The sequence below is a fragment of the Oncorhynchus tshawytscha genome, linkage group LG09 (assembly GCF_018296145.1).
Source record: "Oncorhynchus tshawytscha isolate Ot180627B linkage group LG09, Otsh_v2.0, whole genome shotgun sequence".
In the NCBI taxonomy this organism is placed as follows: domain Eukaryota; kingdom Metazoa; phylum Chordata; class Actinopteri; order Salmoniformes; family Salmonidae; genus Oncorhynchus; species Oncorhynchus tshawytscha.
The window spans coordinates 13,241,529-13,263,090 of record NC_056437.1 but is presented as its reverse complement, the minus strand read 5'-3'; the positions used below and the strand labels follow the sequence as shown (position 1 = coordinate 13,263,090).

General features: G+C 46.9%; 1 protein-coding gene across 2 annotated transcripts in view; it reads left to right on the top strand.

Moving 5' to 3' along the window:
- LOC112257388 (rab GTPase-activating protein 1) overlaps nucleotides 1-21,562 on the top strand; it is a 182,092-nt gene that overhangs the window by 150,894 nt on the left and 9,636 nt on the right. For both annotated transcript variants that reach the window (XM_042326559.1, XM_042326558.1), the window contains 6 exons: nucleotides 3,727-3,855; nucleotides 12,580-12,672; nucleotides 13,265-13,375; nucleotides 13,543-13,647; nucleotides 15,484-15,567; nucleotides 17,445-17,516. In XM_042326559.1, coding sequence (XP_042182493.1) covers nucleotides 3,727-3,855; nucleotides 12,580-12,672; nucleotides 13,265-13,375; nucleotides 13,543-13,647; nucleotides 15,484-15,567; nucleotides 17,445-17,516 — 594 coding nt within the window. The remainder of the gene's footprint in view (nucleotides 1-3,726; nucleotides 3,856-12,579; nucleotides 12,673-13,264; nucleotides 13,376-13,542; nucleotides 13,648-15,483; nucleotides 15,568-17,444; nucleotides 17,517-21,562) is intronic.

The window sequence follows — 21,562 nt, the reverse complement described above, 5'->3', positions numbered from 1 at the left end:
CACAGTGCTCCTTGGGATGTTTAAAGCTTGGGAAATCTTTTTGTATCCAAATCCGGCTTTAAACTTCTTCACAACAGTATCTCGGACCTGCCTGGTGTGTTCCTTGTTCTTCATGATGCTCTCTGCTCTTTTAACGGACCTCTGAGACTATCACAGTGCAGATGCATTTATACAGAGACTTGATTACACACAGGTGGATTGTATTTATCATCATTAGTCATTTAGGTCAACATTGGATCATTCAGAGATGCTCACTGAACTTCTGGAGAGAGTTTGCTGCACTGAAAGTAAAGGGGCTGAATAATTTTGCACGCCCAATTTTTCAGTTTTTGATTTGTTAAAAAAGTTTGAAATATCCAATAAATGTCATTCCACTTCATGATTGTGTCCCACTTGTTGTTGATTCTTCACAAAAAAAATACAGTTTTATATCTTTATGTTTGAAGCCTGAAATGTGGCAAAAGGTCGCAAAGTTCAAGGGGGCCGAATACTTTCGCAAGGCACTGTACATGTACACACACACTACATGTACACACACACTACATGTAGACACACACTACATGTACACACACACACACACACACACACACACACACACACACACACACACACACACACACTACATACACTACATACACACACACACTACATGTACACACACACACACTACATACACACACACTACATACGCACACACACACAATACATGTACACACACAATACATGTACACACACACTACATGTACACACACACTACATATATACACACACAGTGTATGCACATACACACACACACACGCACACACACACTACATGCACACACACACTACATATAGACACACACACTACATGCACACACACTACTTACACACACGCACACACACACACATTACACGCACACACACACTACATGCACACACACACTACATGCACACACACACTACATATAGACACACTACACACACACACACACACACACACACACACACACACACACTACATGCACACACACACTACATGCACACACACACTACATGCACACACACACTACATGCACACACTACATGCACACACACACTACATGCACACACACACTACACACACACACACACACACACACTACATACATATACACACTACATACAGTAGACGATCTCCTGATATACAGTTGAAGTCAGAAGTTTACATACACTTAGGTTGGAGTCATTAAAACTCAGTTTTTCAACCACTCCACAAATTTCTTGCAAACAAACTATAGTTTTGGCAAGTCGGTTAGGACATCTACTTTGTGCATGACACAAGTCATTTTTCCAACAATTGTTTACAGACAGATTATTTCATTTATAATTCACTGTATCACAATTCCAGTGGGTCAGAAGTTTACATACACTATGTTGACTGTGCCATTAAACAGCTTGGATAAATTCCAGAAAAGGATGTCATGGCTTTAGAAGCTTCTGATAGGCTAATTGACATAATTTTAGTCAATTAGTGGTGTACCAGTGGGTGTATTTCAAGGTCTACCTTCAAAGTCTGTGCCTCTTTGCTTGACATCATGGGAAAATCAAAAGAAATATTGAGACATCCACAAGTCTGGTTCATCATTGAGAGAAATATCCAAATGCCTGAAGGTACCACATTCATCTGTACAAACAATAGTACGCAAGTATAAACACCATGGGACCACGCAGCCGCCATACCGCTCAGGAAGGAGATGTGTTCTGTCTCCTAGAGATGAACGTACTTTGGTGCGAAAAGTGCAAATCAATCCCAGAACAACAGTAAAGGACCTTGTGAAGATGCTGGAGGAAACCGGTACAAAAGTATCTATATCCACAGTAAAATGAGTCCTACATCACCATAACCTGAAAGGCCGCTCAGCAAGGAATAAGCCACTGCTCCAAAACTGCCATAAAAAAGCCAGACTACGGTTTGCAACTGCACATGGGGACAAAGATCGTACTTTTTGGAGAAATGTCCTCTGGTCTGATGAAACAAAAATAGAACTGTTCGGCCATAATGACCATCGTTATGTTTGGAGGAAAAAGGGGGAGGCGTGCAAGCCAAAGAATACCATCCCAACCATGAAGCACAGGGGTGGAAGCATCATGTTGTGGGGGTGCTTTGCTGCAGGAGGGACTGGTGCACTTCACACAATATATGGCATCATGAGGAAAGAAAATCATGTGGATATATTGAAGCAACATCTCAAGACATCAGTCAGGAAGTTAAAGCTTGGTCACAAATGTGTCTTCCAAATGGACAATGACCCCAAGCATACTTCCAAAGTTGTGGCAAAATGGCTTAAGGACAACAAAGTCAAGGTATTGGAGTGGCCATCACAAAGCCCTGACCTCAACCCTATGGAAAATGTGTGGGCAGAACTTAAAAAGTGTGTGCGAGCAAGGGGGCCTACAAACCTGACTCAGTTACACCAGCTCTGTCCGGAGGAATGGGCTAAAATTCACCCAACTTACTTTGGGAAGCTTGTGGAAGGCTACCTGAAACATTTGACCCAAGTTAAACCATTTAAAGGCAATGCTACCAAATAATAATTGAGTGTATGTAAACTTCTGATACACTAGGAATGTGATGAACGAAATAAAAGTTGAAATAAATCATTCTCTCTACTATTATTCTGACATTTCACATTTTTTAAATAAAGTGGTGATCCTAACTGACCTAAAACAGGGAATTTTATTATGATTAAATGTGAGGAATTGTGAAAAACTGAGTTTAACTGTTTAAATGTATGTGGTTAAGGTGTATGTAAACTTCTGACTTCAACTGTATGTGAGAATGCTGTTCACTGACTAAAGCTGAGCATTCAACACCATTGTCCCCTCCAAGCCCTCAAAACTGTACATACACACACGCACTACATAGGTACACACACACTTCATAGATACACACACACACACACTACATACTGTACACACACACCCACATAGATACATAGATACACACACACACACTACATACTACACACACACACTACATACTGTACACACACACTACATAAACACTACATAGATACACACACTACATACACACTACATAGATACACACACACTACATAGATACACACACTACATACACACTACATAGATACACACACTACATAGATACACACACACTACACACACACTGCATAGATACACACACACTACATACACACTACATAGATACACACAGACCACATAGATACACACACACTACATACACACTACATAGATACACACAGACCACATAGATACACACACACACACTACATACACACTACATAGATACACACACTACATAGATACACACTACATATATGCACACACTACATAGATACACACACTACATAGATACACACACACTACATAGATACACACACACTGCATAGATACATACACAAACACATACACATACACACTACATACTGTACACACACACATACACACACACACACTACATACATACATACATACATACATACATACATACATACATACATACATACATACATACACATATATACACTACACACACACAACATACATACACACACTACATACATACACACACTACACACACGGTTCTTCCCCCTCTATTCTCTGTTCCTGACAGTAGTATAGATGGTAGACTGTGACTGAGGGGGGTCTTGGCTGGAACCGAGGATATACCAGAGCCTCTCTAGCTGGGATACGTCTCTCTTTGTCTCTTCTCTCCTGCTTGTAGACCTCAAGGGAAGACCTGCTTGCAACAGACTTTGAGGGGGCGCTCAAGTTCTTCCGGGTCCCGGTTCCCAAACGCTACCGCTCAGAGGAGAACGCTAAGAAACTGATGGAGCTGGCCTGCAGCATGAAGGTACTACAATCTACCCTGGCTAACTCTGTCATGTTGAATCTACCCTGGCTAACTCTGTCTTGTTGAATCTACCCTGGCTAACTCTGTCTTGTTGAATCTACCCTGGCTAACTCTGTCATGTTGAATCTACCCTGGCTAACTCTGTCATGTTGAATCTACCCTGGCTAACTCTGTCATGTTGAATCTACCCTGGCTAACTCTGTCATGTTGAATCTACCCTGGCTAACTCTGTCACGTTGAATCTACCCTGGCTAACTCTGTCATGTTGAATCTACCCTGGCTAACTCTGTCACGTTGAATCTACCCTGGCTAACTCTGTCACGTTGAATCTACCCTGGCTAACTCTGTCATGTTGAATCTACCCTGGCAAACTCTGTCATGTTGAATCTACCCTGGCAAACTCTGTCACGTTGAATCTACCCTGGCTAACTGTCACGTTGTTTTCTCTTTAGTTTGAATCTACTCTGGTCAATTGAGTCACTTAATATTGTCTTTGGTTTGTGTCTTGATTAGGGTTTGGTTTGCATACTGTACAAGGAAGTAACTGTGTGGCTGTACAGTAGAAACACACAAACAGTAAGTTGGTTCAGAATTGAGTCCCTTTTACAAGCTAATGAACAGCTGGGTGAATTAGATTGAATGCAGGGAGTGCATTCCTTCTTACTGGAAAATGAGTGGATCAATTACCAGTTATACATGAGGCTTTGATTCTAATGGAGCAATTTATATGCTTCAATAATGGGTGGATCAGGAACCATTCAGTACTGTATGACTGAAATTGAATACTACTCCTCAATAACCTGTGGAGGGCAGTGTTGAGCTGTAGTAGAAACTGTCAGCTATAGCCTGTGAATAACCTTATCTCCTGTGCTCTACTCACCTAGAAAGTCCCTAATATTTTACATCTTATATGAATGTATCTACATATTTGGAAATCTAAAACACCTAAAAACATCTGCAATAATTCTCAGATGTATTTGTCTAATCCCAAACGGCATACCTCGACCTAGAAACTCTGGTGTGTGCTTAAACAGATTTATTTTAGACATTTGATCTAAATATTTTGAATTTGGACTACATCTAAAAACCTTTTTCTCAGAGGAGGTTGGCTCATCCTAAACTACATTACATAACACATACAGTCCATTTGGTCAGAGATCACCTGTGTCCTCTGATTCAGACAGGTGTTCTGTTCGTCAGCTGGCTATAGAACAGACCTCTCTTGTCTCATGGGTTATATCTATATCATATAACACAACCGTCTACCATATCAATTGTGTTTTTGTAATGGCAGTAATGATCACATGACCAGTAATTAAAGGGTATGTTATAACTAAGGTAGGCCGAGGGGTCAGGCCGGAGGTCATATACCTCTGATGTGACCTTTTTGACAGGACTGGTCACCTGACCCCACTTCCTGGTAGAGAGGCGTTTTAGAGAAGGATAAGGATCTTAAGGGCTGAGATGTGCAGGCAGGTCCTCAGGGTGACACACAAACACACACACACACTGAGATCCTCAGTGTCACCAAGCTGTCACCAGAAATCTAATTCTGTCACTGCGTCGACCACAAGGACAAAACAAAACCCAGAGCCAGGTGGCAGGATCTGAGAGGTGGATCAGATTCCTTTCTCCTCTCAACTTCCTGCCTCCCCTCTTAACCCCCTGCCTCTCCCCTCAACCCCCTGCCTCTCCCCTCAACCCCTGCCTCTCCCCTCAACCCCTGCCTCTCCCCTCAACCCCTGCCTCTCCCCTCAACCCCCTGCCTCTCCCTCAACCCCTGCCTCTCCCCTCAACCCCCTGCCTCTCCCCTCAACCCCCTGCCTCTCCCCTCAACCCCCTGCCTCTCCTCCCCTCAACCCCTGCCTCTCCCCTCAACCCCCTGCCTCTCCTCTCAACCCCCTGCCTCTCCCCTCAACCCCCTGCCTCTCCCTCAACCCCTGCCTCTCCCCTCAACCCCCTTACTCCCCTCCTCAACCCCCTGCCTCCCCCTCAACCCCTGCCTCTCCCCTCAACCCCTGCCTCCCCCTCAACCCCTCAACCCCCTACCCTATCCTGCCTCTCCCCTCAACCCCCTGCCTCTCCCCTCAACCCCTGCCTCTCCCCTCAGCCTCCTGCTTCTCCCTCAACCCCTGCCCCCTACCCTATCCTCAGCCTCTCCCCTCAACAACCCCTGCCTCTCCCCTCAACCCCCCCTGCCTCTCCCCTCAGCCTCTTGCCTCTCCTCTCAGCCTCCTGCCTCTCCTCTCCTTGCAGCCTCTCCTCTCAACCCCCTGCCTCTCCCCTCAACCCCCTCTCTCCCCCCCTCTCTCTCCCCTAAACCCTCTGCCTCTCCCCTCAACCCCTGCCTCTCCCCTCAACCCCTGCCTCTCCCCTCAACCCACTGACTCTCCCTTCAACCCCTGACTCCCCTCAACCCACTGACTCTCCCCTCAACCCCCTGCCTCTCCTCTCAACCCCCTGCCTCTCCTCTCAACCCCCTGCCTCTCCTCTCAACCCCTGCCTCTCCCCTCAACCCCTGCCTCTCCCCTCAACCCCTGCCTCTCCCCTCAACCCCTGCCTCTCCCTCAACCCCTGCCTCTCCCCTCAACCCCTGCCTCTCCCCTCAACCCCCCCTGCCTCTCCCCTCAACCCCCTGCCTCTCCCCTCAACCCCTGCCTCTCCTCAACCCCTGCCTCTCCCCTCAACCCCCCTTCAACCCCTTACTCTCCTCAACCCCCTTACTCTCCTCAACCCCTGCCTCTCCCCTCAACCCCTGCCTCCCCCTCAACCCCTCAACCCCTGCCTCTCCCCTCAGCCTCCTGCTTCTCCCCTCAACCCCCTACCCTATCCTGCCTCTCCCCTCAACCCCCTGCCTCTCCCCTCAGCCTCTTGCCTCTCCTCTCAGCCTCCTGCCTCTCCTCTCCTTGCAGCCTCCTGCCTCTCCTCTCCTTTCAACCTCCTGCTTCCTCCTGCCTCTACTTTCCTCACAGCTCCCTGTCTCTCCTCTGAGCCTCCTGTCTCTCCTCTCAGCCCCCTGCTCCTACTCTCTCCTCTGCTCCTCTCTCCTCTCCTTCTCTCTTATTTCCTACTCTCTACCACCCTGTTCTGCCCAGGGGCTCTACCAGTCTCCCACTGAGCTACCTTACATCACTGGTAGATTACCATTGAGGTAATGTTTGGATTACTCTACTTTAGTCTGTACAAGCTACTTTACAGAGGCAAGCAGGTATTACTGTAATATTAGTCCCAGGGACTTTACTCTGCTCAGAATCAACCAGTTGTTTTCTACTGTGGCTTCAGTAAGAGAGAGGCGTACAGCATAGCCACTGTTTACAGGCAGTACACACACACAGTCTGTATAGTGCATACACAGTGAAACACACACACACACACACACACACACACACACACACACACACACACACACACACACACACACACAGTCTGCATAGTGCATACACAGTGAAACACACACACACACATATCCTTCCCTTTTTTGTAAGCACTGTAGTTGTGTGGTTGTGCTGTTCCATAAATGTACTTAGTTCCAGTTCCTGTGTGTGTGTGGTTTATATAGCGCTCAGGTGCAGGATTAGAGGTGAACTCTAACAACAGACACACACGCACACACACAGACAGACAGCTAGCTAGCTTCAGTGTTTTTCAAACAGCCGTGGAGGGAGGGCATTTTTCTCTCTCACTCAACTGCTACAGTCGACTACTTGGTCCTTTCAGTAGATAATGTGAATGTGATAGTGTGGGAATTCAGTTCTAGCTTACAAAAGAAGTTCTCTCACAAATAAACAAAAACATTTTTGGAATTTGAAAATGCCATTTTTATTCAAGCTTTATATAATGATCACATGTATCAAATCAAATCAAAATCAAATTTTATTTGTCACATACACATGGTTAGCAGATGTTAATGCGAGTGTAGCGAAATGCTTGTGCTTCTAGTTCTGACAATGCAGTAATAACCAACAAGTAATCTAACAATTCCAAAACTACTGTCTTATACACAGTGTAAGGGGATAAAGAATATGTACATAAAGATATATGAATGAGTGATGGTACAGAGCGGCATAGGCAAGATACAGTAGATGGTATCGAGTACAGTATATACATATGAGATGAGTATGTAAACAAAGTGGCATAGTTTAAAGTGGCTAGTGATACATGTATTACATAAGGATGCAGTAGATGATATAGAGTACAGTATATACGTATACATATGAGATGAATAATGTAGGGTATGTAAACATTATATTAGGTAGCATTGTTTAAAGTGGCTAGTGATATATTTACATCATTTCCCATCAATTCCCATTATTAAAGTGGCTGGAGTTGAGTCAGTGTGTTGGCAGCAGCCACTCAATGTTAGTGGTGTCTGTTTAACAGTCTGATGGCCTTGAGATAGAAGCTGTTTTTCAGTCTCTCGGTCCCAGCTTTGATGCACCTGTACTGACCTCGCCTTCTGGATGATAGCGGGGTGAACAGGCAGTGGCTCGGGTGGTTGTTTTCCTTGATGATCTTTATGGCCTTCCTGTAACATCGGGTGGTGTAGGTGTCCTGGAGGGCAGGTAGTTTGCCCCCGGTGATGCGTTGTGCAGACCTCACTACCCTCTGGAGAGCCTTACGGTTGTGGGCGGAGCAGTTGCCGTACCAGGCGGTGATACAGCCCGCCAGGATGCTCTCGATTGTGCATCTGTAGAAGTTTGTGAGTGCTTTTGGTGACAAGCCAAATTTCTTCAGCCTCCTGAGGTTGAAGAGGCGCTGCTGCGCCTTCTTCACGATGCTGTCTGTGTGGGTGGACCAATTCAGTTTGTCTGTGATGTGTATGCCGAGGAACTTAAAACTTGCTACCCTCTCCACTACTGTTCCATTGATGTGGATAGGGGGGTGTGTTCCCTCTGCTGTTTCCTGAAGTCCACAATCATCTCCTTAGTTTTGTTGACGTTGAGTGTGAGGTTATTTTCCTGACACCACACTCCGAGGGCCCTCACCTCCTCCCTGTAGGCCGTCTCGTCGTTGTTGGTAATCAAGCCTACCACTGTTGTGTCGTCCGCAAACTTGATGATTGAGTTGGAGGCGTGCATGGCCACGCAGTTGTGGGTGAACAGGGAGTACAGGAGAGGGCTCAGAACGCACCCTTGTGGGGCCCCAGTGTTGAGGATCAGCGGGGTGGAGATGTTGTTGCCTACCCTCACCACCTGGGGGCGGCCCGTCAGGAAGTCCAGTACCCAGTTGCACAGGGCGGGGTCGAGACCCAGGGTCTCGAGCTTGATGACGAGCTTGGAGGGTACTATGGTGATTAAATGCCAAGCTGTAGTCGTTGAACAGCATTCTCACATAGGTATTCCTCTTGTCCAGATGGGTTAGGGCAGTGTGCAGTGTGGTTGAGATTGCATCGTCTGTGGACCTATTTGGGCGGTAAGCAAATTGGAGTGGGTCAAGGGTGTCAGGTAGGGTGGAGGTGATATGGTCCTTGACTAGTCTCTCAAAGCACTTCATGATGACGGAAGTGAGTGCTACGGGGCGGTAGTCGTTTAGCTCAGTTACCTTAGCTTTCTTGGGAACAGGAACAATGGTGGCAGCAGACTGGGATAGGGATTGATTGAATATGTCCGTAAACACACCAGCCAGCTAGGCCTGCAGCCTTGCGAGGGTTAACACCTTTAAATGTTTTACTCACCTCGGCTGCAGTGAAGGAGTGGCCGCATGTTTTGGTTGCAGGCCGTGTCAGTGGCACTGTATTGTCCTCAAAGCGGGCAAAAAAGTGATTTAGTCTGCCTGGGAGCAAGACATCCTGGTCCGTGACCTCAGCGTGGGAGCTTCTGGTTTTAGTTTCTGTCTGTAGGCGGGGATCAACAAAATGGAGTCGTGGTCAGCTTTTCCGAAAGGAGGGCAGGGCAGGGCCTTATATACGTCGCAGAAGTTAGAATAGCAGTGATCCAAGGTTTTGCCAGCCCTGGTTGCGCAATCGATATGCTGATACAATTTAGGGAGTTTTGTTTTCAGATTAGCCTTGTTAAAATCCCCAGCTACAATGAATGCAGCCTCAGGATGTATGGATTCCAGTTTGCAAAGAGTCAAATAAAGTTTGTTCAGAGCCATCGATGTGTCTGCTTGGGGGGGAATATATATGGCTTTGATTATAATCGAAGAGAATGTACACAGACACACACTGTTAAGTGCACACAGTTTATTTCATCAGTACGTTGGAAGACTTGGATTTTTGGGGATGACTCTTTCGGATCCGGGTAGACACATACTTAGGATGAAGATAACCTATGACAGGATGAGAGTTTGTCAGTAGTGTTCAGTTTATGTTCTGCTCTAATGGCTTCTCTAACAGCAGCTGTCGGACTGGGACAACAGCTGTCGGTCTGGGACAACAGCTGTCGGACTGGGACAGCAGCTGTCGGACTGGGACAGCAGCTGTCGGACTGGGACAGCAGCTGTCGGACTGGGACTGTAGCTGTCGGACTGGGACAGGGACTGTAGCTGTCGGACTGGGACAGGGACTGTAGATGTCGGACAGGGACAACAGCTGTCGGACTGGGACAACAGCTGTCGGACTGGGACAGCAGCTGTCGGACTGGGACAGCAGCTGTCGGACTGGGACAGCAGCTGTCGGACTGGGACAGCAGCTGTCGGACTGGGACAGCAGCTGTCGGACTGGGACAGCAGCTGTCGGACTGGGACAGCAGCTGTCGGACTGGGACAGCAGCTGTCGGACTGGGACAGCAGCTGTCGGACTGGGACAGCAGCTGTCGGTCTGGGACAGCAGCTGTCGGACTGGGACAGCAGCTGTCGGACTGGGACAGCAGCTGTCGGACTGGGACAGCAGCTGTCGGACTGGGACAGCAGCTGTCGGACTGGGACAGCAGCTGTCGGACTGGGACAGCAGCTGTCGGACTGGGACAGCAGCTGTCGGACTGGGACAGCAGCTGTCGGACTGGGACAGCAGCTGTCGGACTGGACAGCAGCAGCTGGGACAGCAGCGGACTGGGACAGCAGCTGTCGGACTGGGACAGCAGCTGTCGGACTGGGACAGCAGCTGTCGGACTGGGACAGCAGCTGTCGGACTGGGACAGCAGCTGTCGGATTGGGACAGCAGCTGTCGGACTGGGACAGCAGCTGTCGGACTGGGACAGCAGCTGTCGGATTGGGACAGCAGCTGTCGGACTGGGACAGCAGCTGTCGGATTGGGACAACAGCTGTCGGACTGGGACAACAGCTGTCAGACTGGGACAGATTGAGTCTCTGTCTAGATGAGCACCTCCTGACTTCAACCCTCTAATTTTATCACAGTGCCTGCCATTCTGTCTCAACCTCACTGTGGACTGTGGACCCACCTAAATCTCATTTGCCACGAAATGCACACACTCACATACACACACACATTCAATATTGAAGGCTAGCATTGAAAGTCATGTAGGCTGTGCTGTTCCAGATACAAACACACCCACTAGCTCCTGAGCCATGATAGCAGGGGTGTCAGTAATGTAGCCAGGTTACACACTATAGCTGAATCCATCACTGGGTTCATTGTGGACCGTTCCTCCACAACTGACCCGGTTCTGTACTGTGGTCTGAGCCGGAGGAAATGACAGCCGGCTAAATAGATCTCATTTACAACGAGCTGCCTGCTGGAGAAAGAGCATATTTACACACGCGCACGCACGCACGCACACACACACACGCACAGCAGGGGAGAGAAGAGGGAAGAGGAGGGGAGGGAAGATGAAGGGAGTGAAGGGTAGGGAAGAGAAGGAGAGGGGAGGGGAGAGAAGGAGATGGGAGGGGAGAGAAGAGAGGGAAGGGGAGGGAAGAGAAGAGGAGTGGAGGGAAGAGGAGGGGAGGGAAGGGAGGGGGAGGGAAGAGAAGAGAAGAGGGGAGGGAAGAGAAGAGGGAAGGGAAGGGGATGGAAGGGAAGGGAGGGAAGAGGGGAGGGAAGAGGGGAGGGAAGGGAAGGGGAGGGAAGAGGGAGGGAGGGAAGGGAAGGGGAAGGGAAGGGATGGAAGGGAAGGGAGGGAAGAGGGGAGGGAAGGGAAGGAAGGGAGGGAAGAGAAGAGAAGAGAAGAGAAGAGAAGAGAAGAGAAGAGGGGAGGGAAGGGAAGGAAAGGAAGAGAAGAGGGGAGGGAAGGGGATGGAAGAGGGAAGGGAAGAGAAGAGAAGAGAAGAGGGAAGGGAAGGGAGGGAAGAGAAGAGGGGATGGAAGGAAGGGAGGGAAGAGAAGAGGGAGGGAAGGGAAGGGAGGGAAGAGAAGAGGGGATGGAAGGGAAGGGAGGGAAGAGAAGAGGGGATGGAAGGGAAGGGAGGGAAGAGAAGAGAAGAGGGGATGGAAGGGAAGGGAAGGGAGGGAAGAGAAGAGGGGAGGGCATCGAAAGAAATGTTAATGAAGCTTGTTTTGCGTCACACAGACAGATGCATGATTGTTCATGGGTCTTTATTAAATAGGAAGAGGTGCTATACTGTACATGCAGGATAACCTTCAAGTAGCTTGTGCTTGACACAGGTTTGTGTGTAGATAGATAAGTGAACCCATATGTTACTATTTTGTTATTATTGGGTATTTCAGCTATCACCTGACTGGTACTGTCATCAAATATGCCTTTGCTCCATGACTAGAGCTGTAAGCAGACAGAGGCTATGGGGAGCCTTCACCTCTGTGTCGTCTACTGTACGTACATCTGTAGATGTTGTCCAGTTACACTGGGTCTGTCCCTGTCTCTACAGATCAGCCAGAAGAAGCTGAAGAAGTATGAGAAGGAATATGACAGCATGAGAGAACAGCAGGAGCAGCAGGAGGCTCCCATTGAGAGATATGAGGTACGAACACTCAACCAATTCATCAATCAATGTGTTAGATTGTTTACCTGCTTTCAGTCGTTCTATTATATTGACTTTTCTTATCTTCTCCCAAGAGAGATGGTAATCACAGAACACTTCAGTGATCCAGGGAGTCCAGTTCGTCTCTGAAATAGACTGTGTACACCTACTTGTACACATATCCAATCCCAGCCCAGTGGAATCCATTAGCTAGTTGTAATGCCATTCATGTCTGCAGTGCAGGTGAATGTGGACTGCAGACAGGTCCATTTTTTTCACCAAGGTTGTTCTCAGAGGATGTTATTTACAAGAATAGTGTAACATTATATATGTCACCAGTCCACTGAAACAGGAAGACAGCAACAGGCTACTCTCTCTCTTCTATCAGCAACAGGCTACTCTCTCTCTTTCCACTCTTCATCTCACTGACTCCTCTTAACTTTCTCTCTCCCAATATCTCTACTTTCTCCCCCTCTTCCTCTCTCCTCCACTCACTCACTCACTCACTCACTCACTCACTCACTCACTCACTCACTCACTCACTCACTCACTCACTCACTCACTCTTACCTTCCTCCTCTCCTCCCCTGTAGAGGGAGAACCGTCGTCTCCAGGAGGCTAACATGCGTCTGGAGCAGGAGAATGATGACCTGGCCCATGAACTGGTCAGCAGCAAAATCGCTCTGCGCAAAGACCTGGACAACGTAAGACATATCCCTCGTGAATCCTTTTTTACTTGTGCAAGTCTGTAAACCTGTATGTGTGTTTATACATTTTCTAATACTCTGCAAGGTTTTTCTTGTCATTTGGCATTAGCTAATGTCAGTAGACCTGTTACCCGTACCCATGTGTCTGTCTGTCTGTCCCTCAGGCTGAGGAGAAAGCAGACGCTCTGAACAAGGAGCTGTTGATGACCAAACAGAAGCTGGTGGATTCAGAGGACGAGAAGAGACGACTAGAGGAGGAGTCTGCACAGGTCTGTCTGGCTGGCTGGCTAGCTAGCTGTCTGTCTGGATAGCTGGATAGCTGGCTGGCTAGCTGTCTGTCTGTCTGGATAGCTGTCTGTCTGGCTGACTGTCTGGCTAGCTGGCTGGCTAGCTGGCTGTCTGGATAGCTGGCTGTCTGGATAGCTGGCTGGCTGGCTGACTGACTGTCTGGCTGGCTAGCTGGAAAGCTGGCTGGCTAGCTGTCTGTCTGTCTGGATAGCTGTCTGGCTGGCTAGCTGTCTGTCTGTCTGACTGTCTGGCTAGCTGGCTGGCTAGCTGTCTGTCTGGATAGCTGGCTGGCTGGCTGTCTGTCTGTCTGGATAGCTGGCTGGCTGGCTGACTGACTGTCTGGCTGGCTAGCTGTCTGTCTGGATAGCTGGAAAGCTGGCTGGCTAGCTGTCTGTCTAGCTAGCTGTCTGTCTGGCTGACTGTCTGGCTGGCTGGCTGGCTGGCTAGCTGTCTGTCTGGATATCTGGCTGGCTGGCTGGCTGTCTGTCTGGCTAGCTGTCTGTCTGGATAGCTGGCTGGCTGGCTGACTGACTGGCTGGCTGGCTGGCTAGCTGTCTGTCTGACTGGCTGTCTGGATAGCTGGATGGCTGTCTGTCTGGCTGGCTAGCTGTCTGTCTGTCTGGCTGTCTGGATAGCTGGCTGGCTGGCTGGCTGACTGTCTGACTAGCTGTCTGTCTGCTGCTGTCTGGATAGCTGGCTGGCTGACTGGCTAGTTGGCTGACTGACTGTCTGGCTGTCTGTCTGTCTGTCTGGCTGGCTAGCTGTCTGGCTAGCTGGCTAGCTGGCTGGCTAGCTGGCTGGCTGGCTAGCTGTCTGTCTGGATAGCTGGCTGGCTGTCTTTGTCTGGCTGGCTGGCTAGCTGTCTGTCTGGATAGCTGGATGGCTGGCTAGCTGTCTGTCTGGATAGCTGGCTGGCTGGCTGGCTGGCTGTCTGGATAGCTGGCTGGCTGGCTGTCTGGCTGGCTAGCTGGCTGTCTGGATAGCTGGCTGACTGGCTGGCTGGCTGACTGGCTGGCTGGCTAGCTGGCTGGCTGGCTGGCTAGTTGGCTGTCTGACTGTCTGGATAGCTGTCTGGCAAGCTGTCTGGCAAGCTGTCTGTCTGACTGTCTCTGGCTAGCTGACTGTCGGGATAGCTGTCTGTCTGGCTAGCTGTCTGGCTAGCTGGCTGTCTGTATGGCTAGTTGGCTTTCTGGCTAGCTGTCTGTCTGTTTGGCTAGCTGTCTGGCTGACTGTCTGTTTGGCTAGCTGTCTGGCTGACTCTGTCTTTCTGGCTGGCTGTCCATTTAAAATAAACCAAATATTCCTTTAGTATTGGAAAAGAGAACGGAGGTCCACTGACCATGGACATTGATGTATTGGTTTGATCCATAAATATACCATTGTCCTTTGGAGAGTCGCTGAATGTTCTTCAGATTGCTCGTCTGTTGATGCACCTTGATTGGAGAGCAATGTTGTTTCTGTCTTTCTGTCTCTTTAAGACAGAGGGGGATGTTGTCCTCCCCTATTCACTGTGGCCACTGCCTGTGTTCCAGGACTTTGGCCCAACACAGGACCTGTCATTACCTGCTCTCTCTACGTTATTTCTCATGATGTCCACTTATGGGAGAAACAGTCGCTCAAGGGACATCTGTTGCTGTCCTCTTCATGACTACATTACACTCCTCGTTGAGTGTGTCACTACTGTAGGTAGTTTATACAGGCCCAAGGACAGTTGACTGCTGACTGAGAGGAGGTTATCATGTAGGTCACAGTAGGCAGCCATGAGAATCATTCATTCAGTGTATAATATCACTGCGTGCGCTTGCGTGTGTCCACAGCTGAAAGAGATGTGCAGACGGGAGCTGGGTAAATCAGAGTCTGAGATAAAGAAGAATGGTTCCATCATAGGAGAGTACAAACAGGTAAAAGCTGACAGGAGATTTTTAGTTTTGTTCTACATGTATAAAGTTGTTTCAAATTGTATTCTACATAGTGACATCATATTTATTACTTACCTAGGGACTGCGGATGTAAATTAGCCGTCTAGGTCATTTGTCTACACTATGTTTTGATCACAACTGACAGATAAGGGCCTCCTGAGTGGGGCAGCGATCTAAGGCACTGCAGACAGACAGACAGACAGACACAGGCGAAAGACACAGGCGAAAGGCACAGACGACAGGCGCAGACGCCAGGCGCAGACGACAGGCGCAGGCGCAGACGCAGGCGCAGACGGCAGGCGCAGATAGACAGGCGCAGATAGACAGGCGCAGATAGACAGGCGCAGATAGACAGACGCAGATAGACAGACACAGATAGACAGACATAGACAGACACAGATAGACAAGAGACACAGGCAAGAGACACACAGGCAAGAGACACACAGGCAAGAGACACACAGGCAAGAGACACACAGACAAGAGACACACAGACAAGAGACACACAGACAAGAGACACACAGACAAGAGACACACAGACAAGAGACACACAGTCAGACAGACAGGGACGTATAGTTTCTCTGAGTCACTCATAGGACAGTGGTTATTTTGAAGGAGGCGGTTTAGCTGTGGGATGATAAGGGTTTGTTATGAGCAGGTTTTACATGATTTATGATAGCTGTCTTTGGGATGAGCCGTTGTCATCTTTTCACACTTTACAACCTCTCATTTTAGAGACACTCCCCCACCCCTACACCCTCCGACCTTTGACTCCCCCACCCCTACACCCTCCGACCTTGACTCCGACCTTTGACCCCCACCCCTACACCCTCCGACCTTTGACTCCCCCACCCCCCTACACCCTCAGACCTTTGACTCCCCCCCACCCCTACACCCTCCGACCTTCCCCCACCCCTACACCCCCCCACCCCTACACCCTCAGACCTTTGACTCCCCCCCTACACCCTCAGACCTTTGACTCCCCCCCCACCCCTCAGACACCCTCCACCCTCAGACCTTTGACTCCCCCCCCCCCCACCGCTACACCCTCAGACCTTTGCCCTCCCCCACCCCTACACCCTCCGACCTTTGCCTCACCCCCACCACTACACCCTCCGACCTTTGACTCCCCCCCCCCACCCACTACACCCTCAGACCTTTTCCTCCCCCACACCCCTACACCCTCTGACCTTCCCCCCCCCCCCCACCCCTACACCCTCAGACCGTTGCTCCCCCCCCCCACCCCTTTGACTCCCCCCCTCAGACCTTTGCCTCCCCCCCCCACCCTACACCCTCAGACCGTTGCCCCCACCCCTACACCATCCGACCTTTGCCTCCCTACACCCTCCGACCTTTGCCTCCCTACACCCTCAGACCGTTGCCCCCCCCCCCGACCTTTGCCCCTACACCCTCCGACCTTTGCCTCCCTACACCCTCCGACCTTTGCCTCCCTACACCCTCAGACCTTTGCCTCCCTACACCCTCAGACCTTTGCCTCCCCCCCACCCCTACACCATCTGACCTTTGACTGACCCCCTACCCCTACACCCTCAGACCTTTGACTCCCCCCACCTCTATTACCCTCAGATCTTGACCCCACCCCTACACCCTCCGAACTTTGCATCCCCCCACCCCTACACCCTCCGACCTTTGACTCCCCCACCCCTACACCCTCCGACCTTTGCCTCCCCCCACCCCTACACCCTCCGACCTTTGCCTCCGACCTTTGCCCCCCACCCCTACACCCTCAGACCTTTGACTCCCCCACACAGTCCAATACGTCCCCACAAGTTTTGTGTGTCTATGTGGAGTTGACCTCAGTGCTCTGTTTGACCTTTTGACCTCTGTGTTGATCCCTGTAGATCTGCTCTCAGCTCAGTGAGCGTCTGGAGAAACAGCAGATCGCCAACAAGGGAGAGGTGGAGAAGATCCGGGTGAGTCCCCATCATCACATGACCTGACGCACGATCACATGACAGACCGCAATCACATCAAACAATCACGACAATCACATGACAGATATGACTGACCACTGTATTAAAACACGTGACGTCACAAACAAATGACCGGCAAGACACACAATCAATCACATGACATGCAATCACATGACCTGACGGAGTACTGTATATGTTGATGCTCTCTTTGTGTGGCTGTGTTTGTAGTGCTGCTTAGCGAGTTAACATTAGCTGTTTATGTATACATGTTAGTCTCATGTAGAATGTCAAGTGTGTAGTATACATGATTATAGCCTTAGTGTAATTATATGCAGACATTAGTAGTCTTATATGAGGAGTATGATGAAGAATCCATTGCGATTCCATTTTGATGACAAACAGAATAGCTCTGTTCTTAGTTTGTGAACAGTGATATTGGATGGTAAGTACAGCCAGGGCAGTAGTGTTTCTCATGTCCAGGCTAGGTGTGGTGATGGGGTGGATGAGAGGACTCTTGAAGCAGCTGGGGACTGTCTCACCAGTGGAGGAGAGACCCTCACCCTGACACTCAGCCTGACACTTAAAACCTCTTCTCATCCCCTTGCTAGCCTCCTTACAACCACTCTGTCCATTACAGCAGCTGCAGCCTGAATTGACTCAATCCCACACCTCCTGTTATTTTGACATTTTTGCCAAAGAAATCTTAATCACGCAATTTTACATCTAACTCATATTTCTTTCAGTTAAAAAATGTAAACGAGTAGTCTCTCATTGAATGACAACAAAGATTTGATTGAAGAATCACTACTGTTGACCAGTCAACGACGAAGGGGTGTAGACTTCGGCTTACCCCCAGAAAAAAATGTGTCCAAAACAAACAAAAACATCACAAAATGTCTTCATAATAAATCAAATCAAATTTTATTTGTCACATACACATGGTTAGCAGATGTTAATGCGAGTGTAGCGAAATGCTTGTGCTTCTAGTTCCGACAATGCAGTAATAACCAACAAGTAATCTAACTAACAATTCCAAAACTACTGTCTTATACACAGTGTAAGGGGATAAAGAATATGTACATAAGGATATATGAATGAGTGATGGTACAGAGCAGCATAGGCAAGATACAGTAGATGGTATCGAGTACAGTATATACATATGAGATGAGTATGTAAACAAAGTGGCATAGTTAAAGTGGCTAGTGATACATGTATTACATAAGGATGCAGTAGATGATATAGAGTACAGTATATACATATGCATATGAGATGAATAATGTAGGGTAAGTAACATTATATAGGGTAGCATAATATATACACAAACTCTGCCGAGCTGTTTCAGCTGGGATGCATGCGGCCTTTAGATGCTCTGTGGTGTAGTGTTATAACCTGTACCTGAGTTATGTAATGTAGTGTTATAACCTGTACCTGGTTTATATAGTGTAGTGTTATAACCTGTACCTGAGTTATGTAATGTAGTGTTATAACCTGTACCTGGTTTATATAGTGTAGTGTTATAACCTGTACCTGGTTTATATAGTGTAGTGTTATAACCTGTACCTGGTTTATATAGTGTAGTGTTATAACCTGTACCTGAGTTATGTAATGTAGTGTTATAACCTGTACCTGGTTTATATAGTGTAGTGTTATAACCTGTACCTGAGTTATGTAATGTAGTGTTATAACCTGTACCTGGTTTATATAGTGTAGTGTTATAACCTGTACCTGGTTTATATAGTGTAGTGTTATAACCTGTACCTGATTTATATAGTGTAGTGTTATAACCTGTACCTGATTTATATAGTGTAGTGTTATAACCTGTACCTGATTTATAGTGTTATAACCTGTGTAGTGTTATAACCTGTACCTGGTTTATATAGTGTAGTGTTATAACCTGTACCTGGTTTATATAGTGTAGTGTTATAACCTGTACCTGGTTTATATAGTGTAGTGTTATAACCTGTACCTGGTTTATATAGTGTAGTGTTATAACCTGTACCTGGTTTATATAGTGTAGTGTTATAACCTGTACCTGGTTTATATAGTGTAGTGTTATAACCTGTACCTGAGTTATGTAATGTAGTGTTATAACCTGTACCTGGTTTATATAGTGTAGTGTTATAACCTGTACCTGAGTTATGTAATGTAGTGTTATAACCTGTACCTTGTTTATATAGTGTAGTGTTATAACCTGTACCTGATTTATATAGTGTAGTGTTATAACCTGTACCTGATTTATGTAGTGTAGTGTTATAACCTGTACCTGGTTTATATAGTGTAGTGTTATAACCTGTACCTGGTTTATATAGTGTAGTGTTATAACCTGTACCTGAGTTATGTAATGTAGTGTTATAACCTGTACCTGGTTTATATAGTGTAGTGTTATAACCTGTACCTGAGTTATGTAATGTAGTGTTATAACCTGTACCTGGTTTATATAGTGTAGTGTTATAACCTGTACCTGATTTATATAGTGTAGTGTTATAACCTGTACCTGATTTATATAGTGTAGTGTTATAACCTGTACCTGGTTTATATGGTGTAGTGTTATAACCTGTACCTGAGTTATGTAATGTAGTGTTATAACCTGTACCTGGTTTATGTAGTGTAGTGTTATAACCTGTACCTGAGTTATGTAATGTAGTGCTATAACCTGTACCTGGTTTATATAGTGTAGTGTTATAACCTGTACCTGATTTATATAGTGTAGTGTTATAACCTGTACCTGAGTTATGTAATGTAGTGTTATAACCTGTACCTGAGTTATGTAATGTAGTGTTATAACCTGTACCTGATTTATGTAATGTAGTGTTATAACCTGTACCTGATTTATGTAATGTAGTGTTATAACCTGTACCTGGTTTATATAGTGTAGTGTTATAACCTGTACCTGATTTATATAGTGTAGTGTTATAACCTGTACCTGGTTTATATAGTGTAGTGTTATAACCTGTACCTGGTTTATATAGTGTAGTGTTATAACCTGTACCTGATTTATATAGTGTAGTGTTATAACCTGTACCTGATTTATATAGTGTAGTGTTATAACCTGTACCTGTAGTGTTATAACCTGTACCTGAGTTATGTAATGTAGTGTTATAACCTGTACCTGAGTTATGTAATGTAGTGTTATAACCTGTACCTGGTTTATGTAGTGTAGTGTTATAACCTGTACCTGAGTTATGTAATGTAGTGCTATAACCTGTACCTGGTTTATATAGTGTAGTGTTATAACCTGTACCTGATTTATATAGTGTAGTGTTATAACCTGTACCTGGTTTATATAGTGTAGTGTTATAACCTGTACCTGATTTATATAGTGTGGTGTTATAACCTGTACCTGAGTTATGTAATGTAGTGTTATAACCTGTACCTGGTTTATATGGTGTAGTGTTATAACCTGTACCTGAGTTATGTAGTGTTATAACCTGTACCTGGTTTATATAGTGTAGTGTTATAACCTGTACCTGGTTTATATAGTGTAGTGTTATAACCTGTACCTGGTTTATATAGTGTAGTGTTATAACCTGTACCTGGTTTATATAGTGTAGTGTTATAACCTGTACCTGAGTTATGTAATGTAGTGTTATAACCTGTACCTGGTTTATATAGTGTAGTGTTATAACCTGTACCTGAGTTATGTAATGTAGTGTTATAACCTGTACCTTGTTTATATAGTGTAGTGTTATAACCTGTACCTGATTTATATAGTGTAGTGTTATAACCTGTACCTGATTTATATAGTGTAGTGTTATAACCTGTACCTGAGTTATGTAATGTAGTGTTATAACCTGTACCTTGTTTATATAGTGTAGTGTTATAACCTGTACCTGATTTATATAGTGTAGTGTTATAACCTGTACCTGATTTATATAGTGTAGTGTTATAACCTGTACCTGAGTTATGTAATGTAGTGTTATAACCTGTACCTGGTTTATATAGTGTAGTGTTATAACCTGTACCTGGTTTATATAGTGTAGTGTTATAACCTGTACCTGGTTTATATAGTGTAGTGTTATAACCTGTACCTGAGTTATGTAATGTAG